This window comes from Styela clava, chromosome 4 (genome assembly GCF_964204865.1).
Source record: "Styela clava chromosome 4, kaStyClav1.hap1.2, whole genome shotgun sequence".
NCBI classification, from domain to species: Eukaryota; Metazoa; Chordata; class Ascidiacea; order Stolidobranchia; family Styelidae; genus Styela; species Styela clava.
In genome coordinates this window covers 17,606,280-17,632,825 of record NC_135253.1, presented here as the reverse complement: position 1 = coordinate 17,632,825, position 26,546 = coordinate 17,606,280, and the positions used below count along the sequence as shown (strand labels likewise).

The 26,546-nt window shown below is 34.0% G+C and overlaps 2 protein-coding genes across 2 annotated transcripts; one reads left to right on the top strand and one right to left on the bottom strand.

Moving 5' to 3' along the window:
• Positions 1-521: 521 nt before the first annotated feature.
• LOC120326272 (glutamate receptor 3-like) lies at positions 522-10,770 on the bottom strand. The gene is made up of 19 exons (XM_039392533.2): positions 10,431-10,770; positions 10,054-10,233; positions 9,410-9,524; positions 9,058-9,182; positions 8,659-8,837; positions 8,351-8,404; positions 7,787-7,927; positions 7,077-7,256; positions 6,247-6,480; positions 5,622-5,828; positions 4,690-4,826; positions 4,104-4,216; positions 3,559-3,690; positions 3,121-3,308; positions 2,541-2,651; positions 2,255-2,391; positions 1,434-1,548; positions 1,035-1,185; positions 522-878 (listed from the first exon to the last, which is right to left on the bottom strand). The coding sequence occupies exons 1-19, from the start codon at positions 10,543-10,545 to the stop codon at positions 802-804; spliced, it is 2,691 nt and encodes an 896-aa protein (XP_039248467.2). The 5' UTR covers positions 10,546-10,770; the 3' UTR covers positions 522-801.
• Positions 10,771-15,239: 4,469 nt separating this feature from the next.
• Positions 15,240-26,376, top strand: LOC120326273 (uncharacterized). The gene is made up of 14 exons (XM_039392534.2): positions 15,240-15,468; positions 16,638-16,855; positions 17,209-17,319; positions 18,164-18,339; positions 18,658-18,867; positions 19,527-19,608; positions 20,322-20,399; positions 21,250-21,453; positions 22,300-22,393; positions 22,894-23,058; positions 23,610-23,727; positions 24,264-24,445; positions 24,567-24,671; positions 25,364-26,376. Exons 1-14 carry the CDS (start codon positions 15,370-15,372, stop codon positions 25,727-25,729), a joined length of 2,208 nt encoding a protein of 735 aa, XP_039248468.2. The 5' UTR covers positions 15,240-15,369; the 3' UTR covers positions 25,730-26,376.
• Positions 26,377-26,546: the final 170 nt, after the last annotated feature.

Here is a 26,546-nt window from a genome sequence, read left to right as displayed (position 1 = left end):
GTCTATGTAATATTTTTTTTTTATAAATTTCTTTGGGTCCTAGGGGAGAAGACCCGAGAAAGCTGCAATAAAAGGAATATTTTTTATTCCGTATCGTCCAAACGACTCCGTATTGCTTGTTCGACGATATTTTCAGCGAACTCGTTTCTCTCAGTACCTATGAGCTTCTTCTTGTGTATATATTTCAGGCCGCTACTCTAAATTGTTAGCTTGAGCGGCACCGCTAAGGAAAACCTTTTCCAGATTGAAATCTTAGAAATAGGATCTCATATTTATCCCTGGGGCGAGAATCCTACAAGAAGGCTTAATTATCTGTCCATGGCCTCTCGGTTGATTACCGCTTCATGTCGGGTGTGGGTGACGGTTTACCATGTATTCGTTACAGATGCGTAGACCGACCAGCGCTTGCGTTAAATTACCACACGGCAGCGAGGAGACTCGCACACCTTGGATGTTTCTCGCACAGGGTAATTAAGCGTGTTTCTAACTCTGAACCCAATGCACCAATCGTCGAATGAAATGATTGGTGAATTTATTATTGACACGAAGTGTAATGTAAATAACAGTAACAGCGATTACAGTGATGTTATTGATCAGTAACAATCAGCAGAAGAGGCTTTGTGCGACATTGTCTATTTAGAGTTTAAATTTTAAACAAACAACAATATACTGCTGAATCAGCAAACGGCACACATATATATATATATATTGAACACCATGTTTACTGCATAAATAACATTTGCCACGAATAACATATCAATGTGTTCCTGATTAAAGTTGTTTCTTTCTTTTCTATTTTCTTCATGACGTGGATCTTTCGGACGCGAACGATTTGGAAGATGCAGAACGTGTTAGTAGATGCATACAATTATTACATTCTTAAAATACAAGGGTTTGAATTAATTTCGTTGGTTCGCTAGATTATGAATTTATTCTTCACTAATTACGAACGAATGAATTGAGCGGAAAATAATCGACGTGAAAAATATTAAGTATGATAAATACGAAAAGGATTCAATTCTAATTATACATACTTGCTTTCAACTTGTTCTTTTTGTTCGCAGTCAGTTTTGCAACTTTGTAGGCATATTCCAACAATGCAACAAATAAAGCAAAAACAATTCCACCCAAAAGTACATAAAACACTCCAGCAACATTCGCCAGGCCCAGTTCAGAGGTCTTATCCTACAATTCAAGTTGCCATATATTACTTTGAATCAACATTAAAAATGATACATGTACTTTCAATATATATATATTCAAGAACCGGTGACCGTACATTTGAACCCATGTACATTTGAACCCATGCGTATATCCACGGGTTCAATCTATATGCGGGTGCTATTCCATAGGTGCAATAGCATACAGGTTCAATTGTCATGGGTTCAAATGTACGTGGGTTCAAATGTAATGGAACCACAAAAACCACCCACCGATTTTGACTGTGCCGCGTCTGTACATTGACTTTTGTCATACCACCAGAATTTTTTCAATTTTTGAAGGTTCCCTCTCTCTTGCAAAATTAGGATTGCCAAATTTATGGAATCACTGAAAAAATGTTTTAGAGGTAACAAAGAGAATGTTCACACGTAAACGTATTAATAATTACAACAGTCCCCACCCCCTTACACAGAATATAATAAATTGTAAAGCAATGGACCTTTCCCCGAGCATCGACTTCCTTGTTTACTTCGTGACATTAGCCAATCAGCAAGATGCAAAAATTGACGTAACAACGCTCGCTTTTCGCATCCGCTCAGACACTTTTCTCACTCGGACAGATTTTCAAGCGTGGTCGTAAACATTACCTCGTTTAACATATTGTTGTATGCGATGAATCATAATGATGATTTTAAACACATAACCCATTTTACAGGCGCCAACTCGCAAAAGCACTCTTAAAATAGCCCCGAAAATTTTGCAATGGTAAAGTATAGGAAGAATTTTTCGGGGGTTAAAGGTCGGGGAAAGGTCCATGCCGAGCCAATTCCGGTCCTTCCCAAACGCAGTGACTGATATTGGTGTCTGCTTATACAGTTAATTTCTAATGAAGAACTGCAAAAATTGTAAGAATTCATTTACTTGGCCCAAGAAAATCCCGCGTGGTTTTCTTTTATTAAAAACCATTTAAATCACCATCTACCAAACCCCTTAAATCTATTGCTGACATTATTTCCTCATAATTGATGAGATGCCAAATGATAGATATAATAATATATATATATATATATTAAAATAGTGATATTTGACTAACTATATCGGCGATCCTTTCGGTAACGCAATGCCATATCCTTTGTTATCGATATTCGATCCAACTTTCATTGTATTGCAAGGCTTTCGTTGTGCCATGTAGTCGTTTTGAGTTGACTCCATCAAAAATGCATATTTACCCTGAAAGGAAAATCGTGTGTATAACAGTAAACCGGCAGTAAAAATATGGACTCTTTTGACTCCAGTTTCCAGCTTACGTACACAATACATTTGGTGATAAAGGTGGAAACGACAATCTAGATCTCTAGATTTTATTTACTAATACTTACATCACTGTTCCTAACTCGATCGATTCCTTCTTTATTGTTTTTCACAAATACAGAAGGTTCCTTGTTTTTCATATAATTCCACATTTTTTCATACAGGGCAATTGGAGTGTTCTGTAAAAAGTAGAGAACCTAATCAAAGTCGAATATATTGAAAAATTCTACTGAAATTTGAAATATAAACATATGTATTTGGCTTATAAAAAAATTGCGAAGAAAATAGTCGGATTGAAAATTTATACATATATATACTTATTATATAATAAGAGGGAGTTGAAGACAATGGCTTATTGTCAGAAATATGAATATTAATAAATTTTATATTTTCTGGCGTTTGCAAGAAATAGCTTTAATTGCATTCCACAGAATACTAGTCTAGTAGGCTATTTTAATATCAAAGTAAAAATATTCTATTACAAAGAAACGACTTCCATGGGAAAGTCTCTTTTTTAATCTCCTATCGAGTAAAAGCAAAATATTTTCATTAGAGTAACATCATAATGAAGAAACGTAAATTGCTGTAAAAATTATTCCAAAATTGGAAATGATTTGATAACCACAGAATGTCAAATTCTTGAAATACCTTAAAAAAACTAGCTGTGGAGCCAGAGGCCAGAGTACCGTATTGAATTTCTGTTTGTGACGCTAAATCTTCAGCACCTTTGATCGTTGTTCCCATTCGTTCAACAGTTAGAAAAGCTGCCAAATTAGCAGTGTATGACGACACAATAATCAATGTGAAAAACCACCAAACACCTCCAACAAGACGACCTAAAATATTTTCATTATTATTTATTATAGTCTCCCAATTGTGAATCTAAAACGATATTTGTTCATTCGACAGTCAAATGCAATGCATAAGTGCAATGCAAATGATAAACTTTTTTTTGTTGTTGTTTCAAACCAAGTATGATGTTTGTAGCAGGCGACGGGTGGTGATACTCATAAATATAAAGAAAACACCCATTATGAAATATTAAAGTGACATTAAGTTTGACATTATAAAAGTATATATGATTACCAGAAAAAGACTTCGGGGAAATGTCAGCTCCTTGTTGCATGATGGCACCAAGAGAAAACCAGAAACTATTGAAAATTCCAAAATCAGCCGACTTTTCGATTTCCTCTTCGTCGTTAGTTCTCAAAACACTTGCTGAAAATAGAAAAAATAAAAATGACTCTCCATCGAATCAAAACCATACTTCATTTTGGAGTAATATTTCATTATTGCTAGTAATAATCTGTTTGATAATAGCTTTGGACTATGATTAAATTAAAGTAGGGGCGTTCAACATTTTGTCAGTGGGCCATATAGACAAGGGAAAAGAGAATGCTATTGCTTATAGCCTTTCAGGAATAAAGACACCGCGCAAATGGCGAAAGATTCAACGCAGCAACAAGGGGGAGAAATATTACGTATTTTTACCCTTGTGAGCGACTTTTAAACATAAACTGTCGGATTATTTGCTCGATGGGAAAATATCTGAGTGTGTACAAGGCCACGCTAAGTGGCAGCGGGCCGGGTTGTGGCCCGCCTGTTACGCACAGATTCATGTTAAACCTTACCTCTGTGCCATTCATACGGACTAAATCTTGAGATGATGAATATTACAACGCTAACTCCGATGTATGCAAACACAATGCAAATCCAAATTTCAGGCGCAAGCGGTTCAAGAAAACTATGAATAAAAGTAACAAAATTTAGTAGAATAATATCGTATTCCAAGGTGAAATATTATTATATTAAACACGTATATTATGTAAATGTATAAGAAAGTATAACGATTAAGAGAATATTCATTCAAATAAATCAAGTCAAGTTTATATTTTCCAACCAGTAAAATATCTAAAATTGTACACAAACTATAAGAAAATGATATTTACAGTTTTACTGGGGAAGAGAAACCGCGAAAAAACAAAAACTGGTTATCGAGCAGCGACACCCAAGGTTCTCACATCTAATTTAACTGTTCTAATTTAACTGATACAAAAGTTTCGAAATTTCCGTTATTGGCTTCTCGCAGCCTTGAGAGTACAGTGATGAACATTTTTGACTAGTTACTAACAAAATGCTTTATAATGCATAATAATGATTTATGCATAAATGCTTTATACAATTTAAACCGCTACAATCAAATATCTGATCATTTACCTGAAAATATGAGGTTTTTCTTTCTCTGGTTTCTTTATCATGATACTGATTCCTAGTGACATGAATGGTTTTGTAAAATCAACAACTGCTTCTCTCGCAGAAGTAATTGTGAGAGGTGCTACTGCCATATGAGCCACCTGTTAAAAATGAAAATAGAAATTAGAAGATGATATATTATCAGTTATATGATTGATTTAATAGAAAATCTTCGACAATGCGTTTATCTAATCAACGTATTAATTTTATGGACACGAAGTGGACCTATAGGTCTTTTCGCTAAATTATTTGTTAAGATGGTCTTGTTGTTTTCGAAAATTTTTTTATTTTTATTTTCGATTTTAAATTTTCAGTTCTTGAAATGTTTGAAGTCGCTAGGGGGCTATTACTTTTATTTTTTCAAAGTCTCATGGTACCCAATATTTTGCCCTTTATTTTAATTAAAGGGGAACACTTTTTATTCCAGCGTGACAACGTGGTTAGTTACTCGATGTTCATTTCCATGTATTTGAGTATAGCTCTCTTGTTATTAATTAATTAATAAACGAGAATATCGGTCAGAGACCGAAGACTTATCGATCGAAAGTTAGGGATCCCCCAAAACAGCGCTCTTACTCCAGAGTGACACCTTGTGTCCAATCACTAATTAATTAATAACTCGCTAAGTATACGACATAATTCATCCAAAATCAATAAGCTTCTGGTCCGAGATATGATGAATGCACATGCAAAATCTGGAGCAGATTCAATTACGCTTTCGTGAGGTATCGCGTGCATCTATCAGACAGACAAACAGATAGACCGACAAATACCTATCAACATACTTACCGATTAAAATCGATAAGTAATAAGTTAATTGCATAGTCAATTATAAACGCCACGTAAAATCTAGTCCTTGGCACATTTCGAAACATGGAGAAAATTAAATTACTCACGTTATACTTTACTTCCCCAATCATTCCATTCCAAATTCCAGTTTCTTCGTTTTTACTTCCATATTGTCCATCTAACACAGGTCGTAGTTTGTATTGCATCGGGACGATCTTGCTAATTTCGTTTAATAAATCGACGCAAAATCCTTCATATTTTTCGTTTCCTTGGAATGATTTCCATTCTTTTTTAAGTGAAACGTATGGTTCCTCCTACAAATTAACGCATATTAGAAAGAGGATGATGGGACAAGGCGATTTGAGCATCGGTTGTTAAAGATATATTACACACGAAAAAGACATTGAATACGATGACACATGGTTGTCTCAAGCAACGAATTGCTGTGATGTGATTGAAGTTTTATCAACTGTGGTGCCTAGTAATTTATCATCGTTTGGAGGCCAAACTTGTCGATATAACCAGTTTTGCCAAAATTACGTGATCGATATTAGCCAAGGTGAACATGCATGCCCTAAATATTGATTTACCGTAGAAGTCATAGGAAATAAACCTTAGACAACGAGAGATGGCACGTTTAGGCGGACAGGAACAGTGTTTTCGGTAATTAAGTTTCACCTTATCTACAAGGTCAGTTGGAATATGAATATGGATTATGTAATTTGGACTAACCAAAATCGTTGTTACAATTATAGTTTGGTTCATGTACTTCTGCAATATTTTGTCATGATCCAAGGTTCTGTTAAGATAAATAAAACCAAGAGTTTTATTTGATGTTATGTCGTGTTTCCAGTATCCAGTCGATTGAATCCCAGTTCTTTCTACTGATAATATTCGTATCGTATAATTTACTCTCTGTCCGTATTTGTCGAATTGTACTTGACCGGTGACACCTTGAAATTTCGTCTAAATAACAATGGATAAAATTTAATTCCATAGTGTATAGCATTTGTAACAATAACTAACTTAAAGAAAAGAGTAATCTGATGCATGTATTGATGAGAATTTTTGCGTAGATTGCAACTGTTCTTTCCAGTTTATTGTGTCACCAACATGCACGAGCCATGCTCAGCATTAGACAACTGTAAAACTGGCGACTTTAATCCGAGGTTATCGACGTAATAATATATTTATTGCAAAATTTCAATCATTCAGAGAAGTTCCTACAGTACATGGTTTAAAATGGTAATTTCGTGTTTACTTTCACGTGACACGCATTACTCTTACCCCACAGATTGCTTTCAACTTTGTACATTCGTGTAAGCGCAATTACATCAGGAAATTTCTAGAAAAAGTATGTAAGAAACTATATAGTGAAATTAACGAATAATTTCGAATAGTGCCAATGTCATAGCTTATGAGTGATACTTATATCTTTTAATTTGTCTCATTCCATTGTCACGATATAAAAATTTTACCATCAACTGCGGATGATCCTATAGATTCTGCGGCATGTAAAAATGTATAAGCCGCTACACATGCCATTTTGTTCATACTAATACCTTTTTGAGTGCTTGGTTTATGTCCATTCCAGTTTGGAATGCCTTTGAAGGTAATTCTCGGCAGCGACGTTTATTCAGATTGCCTTTGACAAAATTTTGTGCAGGATATCCGTCGTTTAACATCGACTTCATTCCAATATACAAAAGCTTGAAAGCGTCGTAAATCAGAGCACCTTCGTACTGAGGAAAATAAAGAACAAATATTTCAAAAATTCAACAATTATAAGAACTAGGGGGCAATGCTCAAATATATGAACACGAAAGCCAGAAGCACAAATTTCACGACTAACGTAACCGCCACAAGGTGCGCAATTTTTGATGACGTCATCGCACACAATAAACGAATCTCACGAGGCCCACAGAAATTTTCGAAATAAATAAAATTAATATCCTTCTAGCGAAAAATAGTGAAAGTGAAAGTTCACAAGCAATTGGTTCAGTAGTTAATCAGAAAAGGAATTTTTCACAACGAGAAGAAAAAAAGGAATACTAACAACATGATGATCAACGACAATGTAATAACAAAACGATCTATAGGTCCATTTTGTGTCCAATAATGAGTAAAGCTAAAATTCCATGTAACAAACTGCGAATGTTTTGTTGGTATTTTTATATGCAGTGACAGTGACACGTTTCCTGATAGAGAATTGACTAGTCTCAACTGTCCAGTACAAGAGTGAAGATATGTATAAGTGATAGCGGATACTCACAGTAATTGAACTAAGACCTGTGGTTTTCTTATAATTTATAAGAAAGGTTTGAAATTCCCGAGTTTGTTTATTGGTTATTGAAAATAATGTTATATTTGCTCCAGCTGTTGTGTATCGTATCAAATCTTCCTCAGCTAATGCCTGTAAAGATAACAGTGTTATATTCAGTCGAATTAAGTTTTATTTGATTTTAAATAATGAAAATTGAATTTTAAAATATTGGAATGGAAAAATAGGATAGAATAGGATTTACATATTTATCTCAGGGGGAAGGAAAGCCGATAAGACGGCTTAATCATATGACGAACCACGGCCTCTCGTTCGGTTATCAGTCCAAGTCGGGTATAGGAAAAGTTAGCCAGTTATTTGTTTTTTGGAAGCATGGACTGGATGATAGAGGAAGCCGTAACCGACCAGAGGTCACGTAAACCACCCTAAATAAATGAGCAACTATTAAATGCAAGCACTGTTGCTGTGAAACAATCTCAGAATATCATCGCTTTAATCCTACATGAAAACACTCAAATTACGAATTCATTTTACTATTTGTCGAATTGCACTCACCAAATCCGTGAATATGTATTGATATTCTGGAGTCAGCATTCCAATAGAATCTAGCTAAAATATCAATACGAGAAATGTTAGCTTTATGAGTTTACAGTTAGGTGATTATTATTTATGTCCTAACTCTCGTATAGAAGAGGGTTCTTGTCAAAAAACAATATACTTCAAAGTAGAAATCGTAGTCACAGTATGAATGCAGAGGTTATCTTAGCATTGTGACGTCCGAATGATGCAATTGTATTGATTATATATTTTTTGTATTTTGAACTAGGTATTTATGGTAGTCATAATCACTAATTTTTGTTTACCTGATTTAAAATTGCTATCGATAATTTTTTTGTGACGTCAAATACAATGACGTGTTCTTCAGAAGTAGCAATTTCTCTCAAATGCGGCAAAATATTTTGATTTCCTTTCATATTTCGCACTTTCACACTGAACTTATATTCCAGTGAATAATCGAGTAGCTGGTTCAGGCCTAAATGAACTAGAAAAACATTCGAACTTAGACTGAAGTTAAATTTTGATCAAACCTAAAATTGAATATTTATTTTCCGTTTTGTACTACCTCAAGCCAGGTGTATACAACCAACATTCTAAAGACAATTTCACCGTCACCGATTTACGTGAATTCGTCAGTGAACCAGATTCGGGAATGTTCAATTTGTCGTGGAAGAGTAATATAAAACGAGCACGAAGAAACTTACTTTCTGTTATGTCATAGAAATAAGTGATATGCTTGCAATTCCACTTGTTTGTCAGGGAAAGTAAAGCTGGAGAAAGTGGAGGGTACAACGACGTTATATATTCGGATTGATCTGGCAGTGTCGTTCTGTAAAATGTTAATTTTTAAAAGCAACATATTCATAACAATATTATCATCTGAAAAATACGCTGTAAAAGATGATTATCTGTACGCTGGTGTATACATCGGTTATCGGTTATACATGTTTGTTTAAAAAAAAAGGTGCAAAATAGTTCAGTAACAAATAAAACAAATCATAAATATTTCGAAATAAAATCACTCGAAAAGCCGTAAAAATCGTATTGATAACATACCCGGTCGAGATCCATGGAATATTGAATGATTCTGAATAACGTTTGGCAACATTTTTAGTGTTCTGTTCAAATCTTCCAAGTACCGCAAACGCTTCTTGCGTGATGTGATTGCAAACTTCAAAAAGAAATAAATGAACTTAAATATTCGTTAATGTCCCGCAAAGCTCCTTGCAATACCATCCGAATCTATGTCTATTACAATCTCTATAGCAGAAATGCAGTCTCATATAGATTTTATTATTTGTATATCGATATTATAAAATTCTGAGAAAAATATTATTGTGTCGTTTTGTTCGGTGGGTATTAACCACTAATGGACATCACGTCCAAGACTTGATTCATGTGGCCACGATTCATTCCCATTAGTTTCAGCAGCCTGACGTCACGAGTAAAAAAGTGTATTCGATCGAAAGTGCCGTGCGGAATGTAACCCCAAGTTTCATGGAAACCGACCAAAAAATAAAAATTTCGTAAGACGATGATATTTTATCGTCTGCTCATTTACATAGGCTTGTCGGCACTGCCCTGGACACGACGAATGTTCTATATATATAAATAATATATTACAAAATGAAATTCCTATTTGAAATATATATTAATATCTTCCCACAAATTGTAAATACATAGGTAGTAACATATCTTACATTCTTTCACCAAACCGTAGCTGTCGTTGGGCTGTGCGTTTTGTAGGTAGGCTTGAAATCGCAGAACGGGAGAATTGAAACCGAAAACATTTCCTGTTGACAGAGCTCGAGAGTTATAATTTCGGAGAACAAACTTGAAAACTGATTCGACTTCGGGTATGCTTTTTGGAAATATAGTTCCTGGATAGTTTAAAGAAATGATTTCAATGACTTTACAGTGATGTATTGTGCACAAAAGTGTAAATTGACTATTTATATAATTATTCGTGGATTCATTTCAGCAAGTTTTACAGAGAACATACCACCTCACTAAACAATTTTCATCAAAGTAGGAGTTGATAGTTCAATTCTTCTAAAAACAATTTTAAAAAACTTACCCACTGGAAGTGAAACTGTCTGTCTTCCAGTCGAGCTGTATTCCTGTCCAACACAAACCGTCAATATAAAAAGCAAGCTCAAGAGACTTGAAACAATGGCAAATGTATCTGGCATTATTATGATTTAATGCAAAAGCACATTGCTAACAAAACAAAAACTAAATCCGTTTTAGTTAACAGAAAGTCAAGTTATCTATTTTCAGAATAGGTAAGTAAACTCAGCAAAAAGGACTAAAATGACAAGAGTCCATAAAAAGCATCTATTCTTCGCAGTGGATTCAAGCCAACTTTGTTTATTTTATACAATTCGTTCGTATTTTTAACACAGATAAAAAATACGTTTTCGCCAAGATGCAATTCTGAGATTACCGGTTGTGCTCTAAGCGTTCGTTTATATATGCAAATAAAACCCCTTTGTTATTAAAAAGGACAATTTCACTCTCATTAGCATAATCGAAATTGCATAATGATTCATAAATATGCTAACACGATTTTATTAAAGTTCTCTCTAGAGCAATATCCCGTATCGATCGTTTATACGATTTTCCCATAGAAGTTTGTGCGAATATCACGTTCAAACGTAAAGGTATATGATATAATTTGCTTTTGTATAGTCATTATAGAGTAGACTATGGGGCCTCATTTAAGAGATCTTCCTTGTCAGCTATATTTGCTAGTGGAAGCTGTCGGTGATTCAGCTGCCTTGGCCATACCCAACAGTGTTCTGAAAACGTAATTTCCGACCTTATAAATTTGGAGATGAACTAGATATTGAACTTTGAGTGCCTCTGCTCCATACCCAGATTTGGTTCACCGCGACTTCCCTCCACCGGGAAAAAGTATGCGTTGAATTTTATTTATTTATTTTTTGGACACGTAGTGGACATAACGATCGTTTCAATATTATGTTGTTGTTGTTGGACACGTAGTGGACATAACGATCGTTTCAATATTATGTTGTTGTTGTTGTTGTTCTTGTTCTTGTTCTTGTTCCTTGACACGTTTTTAAAAAGTCGCTTTTCTATTTGATTACTGGACTAATTGCTTTGAAATTTTCAGTGGTTGAAGATGAAATTTTTCTCCAGAAGGCTATTACTTTTATTTATTTCAAATATTTCTGTTAGCTCTGTAAGATTTGTTTTTGTTTGCTATGACGTCACTAAACGTTCTATGGATATCGGACGCCATTTTGTGTCCAACGGACCATCTTGCAATTTCAATTCACGCTGTCACAAGACAGGACCTTCTAAAGATAGAGAAGTTCTGGTACCGTAACACAGCGCGGTGACACTGAACTAACTCGTAGCTGTCAAAAGCTTGAAAATCCATACAAATATGAGAAATAAAAAGATGAAACTTGTCAGGTGGGTAGAGTTGTGTTTCTTTTAACTATATTTGAAAGTTTCGCGTTTCTACATTTGAAGGAGGGGGAATAGGGGGTGTGCATTTCCGATACGTCGATAATATCTTTGTCAACCAATTTGCGGCCACCGTGTTTTCGTCTGTTTGATTGCTGTGATGTGGTGCTTTGTTTATAATTTAACGAGTTTTGTTCGAAATAACCGTGTTCTTGAAATATATCCTATAATATCTTTGTCAACCAATTTGCGACCACCGTGTTTTGTCTGTTTGATTGCTGTATGGCTGCGTATGCGATATTCTCGACGCAGCAGAAACGATGATCAAGGCTTGAAATCCGTGGTCGCACACTGGTCGTTCGGTCGCAAATACGTCTTTCGAGTGCCGTACTTTGGGGATTTGTATAGCTTTAACCCTTTGTCGCAGAAAGTTAATACGAGGTTTAGCGTGTGGAATAAATGCCGCCAATGCACCCACGGTGAAAAAATTAACGGGTTAGATATATTGGTTTTTGTTTTATAGCGGTTTGAATGAAATTGTCCGCAGACTGGCTACACCACCCTAGGCCTGGTGAGTTGTCCGTGTAGTCCAGGCCTGGGCAAGTTGCGGCCCGCGGGCCACATCCGGCCCGCGGCAACGTTTCATCCGGCCCGCGAGCAGGTTTCTAGATGTACACTTTCTTTTTTATTTACATATAAAATATACTTTAACTGTAAACAAAAGAATTTTTTAGGAAAATGAAAAAGTCGGCAATACCATTCGACTTATTTTTTTTTTAAATGACCGATTGTTTTCGTCAGCTCGAGATGTTATTTGGACCGTAAACACCTTTACGTCGGTGATTATTCTACTCAAATCACAAATTACCTTCAACATATAAATATATATATATATGTCTTGCATACGGAACTGATAAAATACTAAAAACTGGACAGAAACAAGATTGATTTGGAAGGCTTGCGACAGATTAATTGTAGAAATTGGAAACTGAAAATTTTCTGGTGCCCATGACACGAAGTAAATTCAACCGATTTTCATGGTACTAAATTGAATTTTACTCAGTGTGGCTTTATCGCAGACGTAGGGATTTTTCTATTGTGAAATCTGTAAAATAGAGCCAAGTCATTGTTGCAAGAACAAATCCCTTTGTTGATTTCACAAAATCGCAAAACACGAATAAAAGTAATCCGACACTTCATCTCATATTTTTATATCCGCGGCATGCGGTGATATTTAAGAGTAGGAATGATTATATTTTGTCAATGCAATCGCGGGTTAAGTGTAAAACAACAAAGCAAGACATTTAAATGTGCCCATATCAATGCATTTTAAATATACCCGTATCGCAAAAATAGGTATCAAAATTAAGTATATTCCGGCAGTTTATTTCACATTTTATATATATACGCAGATAGACGTTGTATTCTAGAGCAGTGCATTCCAAACTTTTAAGCTCGCAACGCCTTCCAATGCATTAAAATTTTCAGCGACCCCTGTTTACGTTAAAAATGCTATGGTGACAACAAAGTTATATGAATCACGAATGTTTGGTCATCGAAGGCATGGTCTTAATTCCGCATAGTTACTCACTCTTTAGCATTAATGATAAAATTCGGCATTGTTTTGCAAGCGTTTTTCTGATCCTATGTAGTGTCTCGAAATCGCGATATTTATGTTTTAAACTAGTTTTAATAACTGTGCTTTAAATAAAAACAACGGAGTACAATTGTACTTTTTTTTATTTAAATGTGTAATGAAATGCATTAAAAACGCACAATTGGCTTCACTTAGTCCGGCCCGCCACTGCATTTTGAATTTCCAATGTGGCCCGATAGCAAAAATAATTGCCCAGCCCTGGTGTAGTCGAATTGTCCATCAGCCCTAAACGGCTATGACAGTAACTGTACCAAAAATTGTACCCCGATTCGGCTGGTGTTAAGTTGACGCATGTTATTTAGTAACGTTTTTATGTGAAATGTTTGACTGTGGTTCGGTACCTGATGTTTCAATTGTCACAGGACCTAAAATATCTATGACAGTCCCTGTACCGTCACGGCATCCCGATACAGGTACTGGTAAGTCACCGCCGGTATGTTAGTCGTTGGTCACCGCATATGATTTTTGGGGAATTGTTCTGCGTGTCCATATATTTGAGCATTGCTCTCTTGTTGTTGTTGTTCTTGTTCTTTGACACGTTTTTAAAAAGTCGCTTTTCTCTTCGAATACTGGACAAATTGCTTTGAAATTTTCAGTTGTTGAAGATAAAAATTTTCTCCAGAAGGCTATTACTTTTTTTTTTGCTATGACGTCATCAAAATTATGTGACTCTACGTGTCCATATATTTGAGCATAGCTCTCTTGTTTACTTTTGTACTACTTCTTACTGGGTGTAAAAATTAAACTTGACTATGACTTAGACCTGTCACAGTGGCACGTTGTATTTAACGTTAGGAGGACCCTTGTCTTGTAGATTGAAAGCTTGTGATGGACTCGCTGTCGTGGCTGATTGCCGCGCTAGAGATTCTGATCCGATTATTCACTTCCAAATAATTACAGGAATATAACTCCTACCAGCACTTTCAAACGGTCATGCGGCGTAACGATTACCTTGACAACAACAGTATTTCATAACAAGAGCATTCATGCGTAAATCAGCTGAATTTACGGAATTAAAAATCTTCATTTCATCATGGATTTCATTTCCTTAGTATAATAGTAGACTTTATTGCATATTCGGAGTTTAGTACATCAGTCAGTATGAGTTTTTAAATGAAATATCGAAATAAACGGATGGATTGATTGATTTAAACAGTAAAAATAGAAATACCGTGCATAGGCTCTAACGTTACGTACGGTACCGGATTACCGATACTAAAATCATAAATGTATCACATTAGATATTTTAATCTACTTTGATTTCTTTTCTTCAAAAAGTTATACACAAAAAAGTGATATCACACAACTTGAAAATGTTCGAATTCTTATTCTAAAGTGGGATAGTATGCAACCATATACGGATATAGGCTATTCAAATTAGAAATTTTGGTTGCAATGGCCATTTGATTTGCTAACTGGCTAGTCCTGGAATCATAAAATCTACACTGTTCAATTTCTTCAATTTTTAATTAGTCATGACATCTCGAAATTATTTTTAGTCAATACTGCATTGAGACATTTTGGTTTGAATGTTTTTAAATCAGGTGAGGTCAAGGTGAAACTTGCCACTATATTAGTACATTGTGTCACTCTTCCCTTTCTATTGTTTGTACTGTTTTTCTGTACTGAGAGACTTTGATGGTATTGAGCTCTAATTGCAGAATTTGAGCCTTTTACATTTTCTCAGATTTTTACAATTATTTCCTCACTTTTGTGCTTGCAATTGCAATAGAATGCTATGTGTGTTATCAATGATTCAGCATTCTTATATTTATTCATCGTTTATCTAGAAATGTTATGTCATAAAATATTAATAGATTAGTTATATGTACAGTATCTATAATATCACTGGATCAAATCTCTGATTGGTCAGTCGCATGAAACTGTAACATTGTCATATTATTCATTGAGCTACTTGATACAGATGTCTATCATTGATACAGAGATGAAACCGAGCAGGAGGTCATTGTCTCCAATCGTTGAGCGTCATACTCCACAACATCCACTTCCTCAGGAAATTCAGGTTTGTCTGTTTGGTTATATAGCAGAAATAGGATTTTCATATTTATTTTGGGGGGAGTGGATAAAATGGCTCATTAATGCAGTTATTTCATGTTGGGATTTTCACATTTATCCAGGGGAAAGGATTACTAACTGGCAGGATCAATTATACAGACATGGCCTTTTGTCCAGTTACCAGTCCATGCCGTGTACTTGTTTCAGATGCATTTATTTGATTGTGGCGGAGACCGACCCAGTGCTGAGTAATCAAGTGGTCATCAAATCATATGATGACTAGTGTGTTTCCAATGTTTGAAATACAGTATATCCCAAACAAAAGTGGGACCCACTATTTACATGATTTATTACCACAGCTTATGGCGACCCATTTAACTTTAATAAATAAACATTGATAGAGGAAACAAGTTTATTTTCTCAAATTAAATTTTCAGTGAAGCTAGTGAGAGGATGAGCTTGTTTCTTGCTACTTTCCATAATAGACTCGACATTTATTTCAATTTTAGATAGTTTTGGACGTAAAAAAATCGAAAGTTGCAGTTTATTTCGAAATTTGCTTGAACCTTTGAAATAAATTTAAAATGTGTGGGAGAGATTCAATGACCTGAGGTGAGGTGAAGATTACACCACTATTCAAGATTGTGTGATGTTACATTCACAATTATGATACCTGTCACTTGATTTTTGTATAGGAAATACAAATAAAAACAATCGATGTCGGTTTTTATATAATGTTTATTAAAAATCTCACGATTTTCTACAATGTAATTTTATTGTTGATAAATGAACACAAAAGACCTCTTCAAAAAGAACATAGTGTTATTCTTCAAAAGAAAATAAATTTAAATCCTGTCTAAGTTTCGGGGAAACAGGGTAAGAAGTGCTGTACAGTTTACAAAATTGCTATGCGTAAGAAAGCCACATGGTAATTCTTTGTGTAGCAAATTTTTGTTTTTTTGAGAAGATCGTATAAAAGAAACTTTCGAGGAAACGTTTTTTCGAAGATTTACGTATTCGCCACCGACCGTAATAACCAGTAAATTTCAATCAAAGCTTTCTACATCTTTTCACGACCCACTAAGAATCCTTTTGCGGCCCACCAGTGGGTCGCGACCATAGTTTGGGAATCGCTGGTATAGACCATATATTCACACCTTTTTTATTGACACACAGGAGATGAAAACTGATGAGACGGTTTGTCAATTTTGTGGAGTAAGTTATCTCATCCATCATGAAATCAAAAAATTAGAAGAAAAAGTTGAAAAACTCGAGAAAGAACTTGTGCAATATAAAGCAAGTCGAGAAAATGAAAAAAAACTTAGAGTTGAATTGAAAAAAGTGAATGACAGCTTTCATTCTTTGCAGTCAGTTATTACAGAAAAAGATTTGACGTAAGTAATAATAACTAACACTAGAAATGTCTATGAATTCATGATATGTAGTTGAATTTTGCATATATACTGTTATCACCCTGAACAATTGACAATGAACAGCTTGCTACGTTTTGAGTGAGCAATCGAAAAGAAATCCCACATCAGAATAAATTTGTATACATCTATTAGAGTAGTTAATGTGCATTTGTCTTCTCTGACTCTTAAAAAATTAGTTTGCTGCATTTATGAAAGTGTGCTCAATTAAGTAAATCAAGCTTGTTAAGAAAGTACATTGAAAATATATTTGTGATTTAAATATGTGAATAATATGTTTCAATGTACATTTCTTGATTGAATTATTTGTTTTTTAGGATTGACAAAATGACTCATGTAATTGAGGAACAAACGTCTAAAATAGAAGAGTTAGAAAAAGACAAAATTTCATTAGTAAATCAAGAAAATCGACTGAGAACATCTTATAGGTAAAATCTAAAACACTTCATATATTTTTTATAAATATTAGTATTTTATTACATTTTCCATGCCTTTCACTGAGAACGAGGCTCTGTAAAAGCAGCCATAGATGTATAGCTTTTTTTGTAAAAAATCTGGGCGCTCCAGGAGTGTATGTACCAATATGGAGGTAACTACGGTAATTTTGTTCGCCTACTTTACATCAGTTGCATGATATTCACTTGGCTAACGCAGACAGTCCTTGAACTCGTAATAAAACTAAAATATTCTCAGTTCAACCGGAGAGCTTAGGGAAAAATGGAATGAAATTATGGCCTAACCCTAACCTGGTACATATACTATGGGTGTACCAAAATCTCTAATCTATCCAATTTGACATTGCTTAGGCTACCCAATTTATTACTCACTGATTGAAGGAGTGGACATGGTTTTTGGTAAACCAAAGATCTTTCACCTACAATACTAAAACAGTTGAAGCCAATGAAGTTACCCTCGCGGCCTATTATATGTTCTTAATACATTTTTAACTTTGATATGTCATTTTTGATGAAAATATTTTAGTTTACATAGGATTTATTTTTGAATTTGTGATCGATCTCATTTTAATCATAGCGTGAATCAACATGTGTGCTGTCTATGTGATAAAAATTGTTTTACACATAGGCCTACATATATAATAAACAGTAGTTACAAAACTAAACTTCCCGATCTTTTTAATTAGACATTAGATCCTTGGGTGTCGCTGCTTGATGTGTGTGATTATCTTTTTTCTTTGTATTTTGTCTAAAACTGACTTTTTTACTGGTTGGAAAAAATAACCTTGACTTGACTTGACTAATCAATATCGTTCAGGAACCATAAAGAGAAAGTTCAAGTTTGTATCAAATCACTAATGGATGAAGCAAAAGTCTTCAGAAGTGATTTGACAAATTTCAAACAAAGTGTACAACCTATGAATTCAGAATTTTCTTCATATATTTCAAAAGTTAATAAAGATATTGAAACGTTCAAAACTAATTTTCTTTCGAGTAAGTATCAATGAGATTTTTGATGACTATTTTATTGCCAAGCGGACTCAAAAATAATATTTATTATTCCTATGAATGGTAGTGTCTCATGCCTTGCTGTAGCCTTTTTTGTGTATAAATCTATGATTTATTTTTTTCAAATTTGTCCAATAAATTTACAAAAATTTTAAAATGCAGGTTTTTTAAATTTCATTTGATTGAATTCGATGCTGTCACTATACTCAGTTAACTCTAAGTAATATTAATTGAGAAAAAATAAATTGAATCTGCGTTTAAAATTGATATTCAAAGTATGCAACACTTTTTTTTTTAATGCAGAAAGTGATGGATTGGAAAGACAATGTTTAACACTGAAAGAAGAACTTTCAAATAAGATTAAAAATGAAGATCTTTTACAAAATACAATAAAATTATTGCAAAACGAGTTGGAAGAGTTAAATAAAGCTAAAAAATCAATTTCTAATGATCTTACTGACGAAAATGAAAAATTACAAAATCAATTTTTAACTGCACAAAATAAAAATACAGGTAACTGAGAATTTTTCGTTCTTGTGCTTTATTCAGTCTTCATAAATAAACAGTTGGCTGACATTGTTTGTTCAATGTGAATTTTCAAAATTTTGTGCAAAACTATTAAGTTATGTTTGTTTTCATATATTTTTGCTCTAAGGGAGAGGATAGCCAACCAGACAGCAATCATTTTTGTCTGGCAATCAGTTCAACTATACTAAAATTAAACCACTTTCCCAGGTTCCAGGGGAAGCTTTATTAGTAGTGTTTCCATGCATCACCATGTCATAGCAAGAAATATAGAAATTCTTCTGCATTGTCACCCACTTGATTCACTAATATAAATATCTACTTTGGGATATATGCTGTAAATAGCAAACACATTATGGCAGTAACGAATGATTCAGAATTTAATTGACTCTGAATACAATGTACCATCTGTGTATCAAATTTTGGTACTCCTGAAGTATGTGCACCAAGATGTCGCATAACCTGAACTCTAACCTGGTACACAACCTGATTTCAGGTCATGCGCCATCTTGGTGCGCATACTTCTGGAGGTCCCAAATTTTTTTATTGTCAGTTATTGAAAACGTTACCCTAATTGCCTGTATTGTTTTTTAATAGTTATTTCAATAGTTACCTTATTCTAAGTAATACCTATTTTCTCTATTCAGAGCTAATACAAGATGTAGCTACACTTCAATCACAGCTTGGTATTGTTAAATCTGATTCAACTCAGATGAAAGAAGCTTTTAAGTAAGTAATTAAATGCACTAAAATTCTGTCTAATTTTGCATGTACATACATTATGTGGGCTTTCTAACCAGAAGCAATTGACCAGCCCGGGTACTAATTGTATTGAACTAGTATTCGTCCCAATGATTTTCCCCTAGCAAAATGATACGAAATATATGAATCTTGGAACAGTCCATAGTTTTTTTTAAGTTTTCTGTGGGAAAGGTAGTACACGACCGAGACTATTGGTGTTAATGAAAATATGCTTGCCATTAGTCCCATTATTACTTAATCCCTATCACCAATCGTATGAAATGGGTTCAATATGAATTGTTAAAGTCGGATAAGAGAACTTTTTTCATTTCACTTTCTGTAAAACCAACTTAGTATTCGGTTTATGATGTCGCAGTGAGCCAGTGACGCTATGGACATTCTCGTGTTGGTATTATGTTCTCAATTAAAACAGAATAATACTTAATTATTGAATCAAATTTCACCCGACATAATAAACCAGGATTAAATACCAGCTAGTATTGAAAAAAGAAAGATTCAATTAGTTTTTGATGTGATATAGCATAACAGCTTAGCAATGCTAAAATGTATAAACACGAAGGTCAAATGACGAAAGTCAAAGGTCGAATGCCACCTCAATTATTAATTTAATATTTATATTGTATATATTTATTATATATTTTGTTATTATATTTATCATTATTATTATTTATTTATTTTAGCAAAAAGCAACAAGAAGTTCAGTCTCTGATGCAGAAACTTCACAAAACAGAAAAGAGTGCTGAAATGACAACACAAAGGTAGAAAAGAATAGAACGAACAAATATGTTTCAAACCTAACACCTACCACACTCTGAAAATGAAATTTTCTAATCGTTTAAATCTTAATTAAATGTTAGAACCTTGTGTGTCGCTGCTTGAAATCCAAGATTGATTTATGTTGCTCCCCTTTCTAGTGAAACTGTGTGTTCTCTTTTCCCCGGATTTGATACATGATTGTATTACTATTATAAATGCATATTGGAATTGAAGATTTGACTGGCGCATATCAACTTCGTTATATTGAATTGACAGTTTTTTAAGACCAAGCAAGGTCGTGTGTAGGGCTGGGCATTTTGAATAGAATAGTAAATTATTCAAATCGGTTTAGATTAGAATTTCGAATCGCCACCATCTTGCTTTTTTTCATTCATTCGCCCGCACGTCGAGATAAATACCTCATTTTTTTTGTCTAGGTCAGATTTTAAAAAAGAATTCTAACATGAATATGACTTTTTCTTCTGAGTGAGTTACTGTGTGTGAACACTCAGCAAACTGTCTGGTGATAGATTACGTGTTTTCACTAATTCATGTTCTGAAGAACCCATTACAATAAAACAGTCAATACTTAAAAGTAATTGAGATTTGATTCTGAAATCATCAGATGTTTGAAAATGCACTCACTCAGAAGTGAAGGAGATTTATCTTCAAAAAAGTAATGCATGTCCACTAAAAAAATGTTAAATGTTAATGAAACTATATATTACCCACCAGTAAAACTAGATTGACACAATATTCAATCAGGAACATATTTATGATGTATTGAATTACACATCTAGATGAAGTTGTTGGAAAAAACTTTTCGCACAGATTAAATATGATATGTTTCAGAATGAATCAAGAAATCAGACATCTAGAGCAAGAATTAATTGCTTTAAATAAGGAAAGAAATCGTTGGAAATCAATCGAAGAAAATCTGAAAAAACAACAAGATGAATTGCAATCTCAAATGAATGCAAGTTCTGGGGAAAGTCGACAGTTATGTGATGCTCTGCAAGATGCGAAACGAGAATTAGATTCTTTGAAAAGCGAAAGGTTGGTTTTATTTTGCTCTGAATCGGGCGCTCCAGAAGTGTGTGTACCAATATTGAGGTAACTAATTATGATTGCCTATTTTACATCAAGTTGTGTAAAGGGACTGAAACCAATTGATAGGGGTTATATTCACTTGGCTAACACAACAGTCCCCGAGCTCACAATGGAACTAAAATAAGGAAAATTGGAATGAAATTATGGCCTAACCCCAACCTGGTACACACACTACGGGGGAACCCAAAATCGAGCCTAAACTAAAAGTTGAGTCTAATAGAAGATCTATATTGGTACATTTTGACAGCTTTGTTCAGTTCAGTAAAGCAAACAAAATATTGAATAAGCTTAAAAATGTGTCTAATAGGGACCTATCATATATATGAAGACAATGACACAACTCAAGTTCTAGATTCAAAAACATTTCAAGCTAATGACACACCAGAACGAAAATTAAACTTTATTAACGTTAAATTTTGTTGCACATCCATATTTAATGGATGAAATAATTTAGCTTGTTTTTGTCCACATAAACGATCTGAATGTCTGATAGTAGTACTTCTCTCTCAAAATTAAATTGAAATATGTTTAACTTTTTATAACTACGATAGTTTTAAATGCGGACAAATGAAAAATGATATTGCAACAAATGTATTAATATTTTGTAACATGTGACACACAGTTTAGGAATAGGAACTGCTTCATTAGGTGATCATTAACACCTGAAGAGGATTGCAGAGTATCTACTCTGTACGTGGTGATTGACATGGGATATGGAACAAGTGGCAGCCATTGAAAAACCAGCTACATGGAAACCTGGCATAAAATTAACAGATATTGTTTTTATTCTAGAGAGCAAATGGTAATGTCACATCAAAACCAAATTATGCAATTACGAGATAGTTTTAGAGAAAAGTTGAATGAAGCTCACGGAAATCCACAAGAAGTAAGTTTTGCATGTGCTCGTATACTTTTGTTGTGTTTGGATTCAAAGATCTACATACTTATTTTGGAAATGCTTGTTGCTGGTATTGTTGAAAAAATAAAATTGCTTTTGTTTGGATCTTGTGAAATATTAGCGCTCCAGAAGTATGTGTACCAATATGGAGTTAAACTAATTTTGTTCGCCTACTTTACATCAAGTTGTGTAAAGAGACTGGAACCTTTGGGCAGGGGGTAGGCTATATTCACTTGGCTAACATATACAGTCCCCAAACTCGTAATAGAACTAAAATAGGGAAAATTGGGATAAAATTATGGCCTAACCCTAACCTGGTAAACACACTATGGGAGTACCGAAATTTCCAGTAGTCAAGGATGGAAGTTTATCCTAGAATAGTGCCGATAACACAAATTAATAGTTGCTGTCCTGGAAGATTATCACTTTAATTTGGTTTTACAATGCCTTTTGACTAACTCTTGCTAAATCTACTTGTATTTTTTTAGATGGAACGAAGAATTCAAATAATGAAATCATCTCATGAAAATGAAATGAAAGAATTAGAACTTCATTTACAAGAAAATCATGCGATTGAAATAGGATTATTACGTGAAAAGCATGAAGAAGAAATAAGAAATTATTCTCAAAAATTTAAAGAGATACATGAACAGGTAACCTACAATCATTTTTATTCATACCTTGGCCATTTGTCTTTATTATTTAAAATTTTGCTTCTCCCAAAGTATGTGAACCAAGATGGCGGACACCGGAACGTAGTATGTGTACCAGGTTACAGTTAGGTTAGGCCATAATTTTATTCTACTTTTCCTTATTTAGTTCTATTACAAGTTCGGAGACTAGCCAATTGACTCCCACAGTATTTGTACCTGAAATTATGGCCTAACCCTAATCTGGTACACATAGGCTACTACGTTCCGGTGTCCACCATCTTGGTTCCCATACTTCAGGAGTACCAAAATTTCTGTGACATAATCCGAATAGAGATCTATAGCCGATACTATACCGAAGGGTGGGAATTTGGTCGTGACGTATGTACCTTCAAGAGGTATTGTGGCATCTTTTTACATTATGATGTCATATAAATAACTATATTTCCATGCTGGCTAGTGTCTAGGGCGATAAAAAGTTTGTATGCAGTTCGAATTATCGAATTGTTTCCGTATTTCAATGAACTCAAATTATTTGTTAACTACATTATTAGAGTGAATCCGATAAAAACAGAGACCTTCGATATCAAGAAAATGAATCTCGTATTTTGGAACAACGTATCGACTCATTACTAAGTGATCGCACACAGGCAATAGCAGAACAAGACAAAGGTAACATTGTTCGCAGACATGATGATATTAAATAATTGTGCATATATTGCTATCTTCACACTATTAAGTTATTATGGTAATATTTAATGCCACCTGTTGCTATCTTCCAAAACAGGCTCATTATCACAAATCTTATTACCTTGCACAGGTTTGTATGTTAGAATCACATCAGATATAATTTTGCGCAAGAAGATTGCTAAACTTTTTTCTGTATTAGGACGATTAATGTAACCATTACGACCCACTCCACCATCAAGTCCATATGCATCTTAAACAAAGTCGAGTAACTATTCACAAACTTTTCATGGACTGGCAACTGGACAAAAAGCTGGGGTTTATCATATGATTAAGCTACCTCATTATCCTTCCTTACTCCATAGATAACCTAACCTGTTGCTTTCTTATTACACATATACTGCACTGCAATTCTGATGTATGTCACAATAAATTGTAACATTCCCAGTTCACCATATTTAAATCTGTGAATGTAATGTACAATTAAAGATGATTTTTGGCAACCTGATTTATTTTTTTAGAGAAAACCAACCTAAAAATGATTATCGCGCAGTTGGAAGAAAAAATTACTTCATTGACAGGAGAACATGAAGGAATAACAATTAGTTTAAGAATGGAAACAAAAGAATTGAAAAGAAAAATTGAAGATGTTAACAACGAAAAATCGTCAATTCAAAAAGAAATTTTTTCTCTGAAAGAAGAGGTATCTGTGTTAAAGATGTAATGTATTTAATTTATTAACAATTTATTGAATATGTAATCTAGGTTTGACTCTGGTATTCTCATTTGGGTGTAGAAATTTTGAACAAACTTTTTTTTACAAGGTATCAGTACTACAAGAAACCGTACGAAGAGAATGTGAAGAAAGGTTTGAATTAACGGAAGCTTTGAGTACTCTTCGTGAACAACTGAAAAATGTTTCATCGAATGTAAGTAGTACTTTTTGTGAGTGACTCTATTATCTATTTCAATATTGCAGTTCTGTATCACCACAATAGAATTCAACTATTCACACATTCATTGGTGTAAACCAGTTAATAATTGCTCTATAGTTTTATACTTTAGCATGATTTAGCCATTTATCTATAGATACATATGTGACTTACCATTTCTTGCTGATATATTTTGTTTCTATTTTTATTGTTCTGATTTTATTTTATATGGTGTCTGTGAAAAAGTGATATAGGGTATAGATAGTTAATTTGTGGATATGGTGGCTTCATAGTGGTTATTGGCATTATTGAGTAAAAATCCCTAAACCTCATCTTTATTCAAGCCAAGTCATTTCATAAATAACAGTGAAATTGATAAATATCAGTCACATTAAGACTCAAAACTTAGCTATTTGGACATGCACTGTCAACATCTACCTTGGAATCAAGACTGTCTATTTCAAGTTTTTTAAATGCCACTTCAATCGTTGTGGTAAATCACCTGACTGACTGATATACTCAAAAAACTCACTCAAATATAAAACTATCTTCCGAGTTTTTTTGGTGGTTTGTCGAGTCATTTCATTTGGATCACTCATTTCAGTTGTTGCAAATGATCACTTGAGTAAGTCAAATCAGTTAGTACTTATAGGTATAACAGAAAAAACTATACTTCTCGTTTCAAACAGTCTGTATCACCGAAGCTACGAACTCCTGTTTCTGCGGTAAATGGGATGCCATTGCGGGATTTGACACAAAGATCTGGGTTATCACCAAATACAGTAAAAAATCTAGATATGACAGGTGACTTTATGAACAATACGAAGACGTCAGCATTGCCAAATCTTCTTTCAAAGCACATCCCTGCAAAGAGAGGATCTTATGAAATGCAAAATGTTTCAAACGGTGACATTTCTGTCAGAGATATTTCGTTTTCAAACCATAGTAGTCCAACTTCGACACGACAAATTCCGAAAGCTCCATCATCAGCCAAATCTGAGGAATCGGTTGAAAGTGTAAGACGAAGAATTGCTGCTGTTATCAAACGAAAATGATAAATGTTACAAGTATGAAAGTCAAGAAACTGTGCCTTGAATATGTCACCATTGTCAGAACTTGCCCCTTTGAAAACGTCTGAGGTGCTATAAAGACGTTTTCAATAGATGATAAAATGATGGTGGTGGACTGCTGGTTAAAATGGTTCTGAAAAAATTCGCCGCAGGATATTTCGCCGCATAAGTATTTTGCTGTAAAACAAGTATTTGTGTTAAAAACAGTTAGGTTTTTGAAGTACTTTTTTATTTTTGAAAAAATGCATTATTTAGGAGCGTACAATAACCCTGATATAAGTCTAACTGATTTTATCACAAAGACTTGTTTTTCGGCAAAAAAAAAAACATTGCTTAAACCTTTTAAATCTATTTATTCTGAAATTTGTATATTAGTGCCTTGTAGTCTGTAATTGCGCTTAACAATAGACATATAAGTCTTTATGTATAATATTCATTTTAATTCATTCTACACTGTTTTCATGCTAATTTAAAATCCTACTTTCCAATGACAATTTCAAAACTAAAGGAGTAAGACTCTGAAACCAGGGGCCAATAGTAATTTTTCAATTTCTTCAGGTGTTTTTTTATGTTGATTTATATAAAATGTTATATCACAAAACTTTGCAATAAGAATAAAATTATATTTTTTTACTTCATTGACTGAGTGTGATTTTGGTGATATTTTAACAAGTTATTCGACAATTTTTGGCTCGGCGGCGGTTGCCTTTGCACCAGAGTTCCCTTTGTAAATCCGCAGGTTTGGTTCATGGCCCCAGTGAAGTTTATCCTCCGGCCGAAACGATAACATGCAAATTTGCGA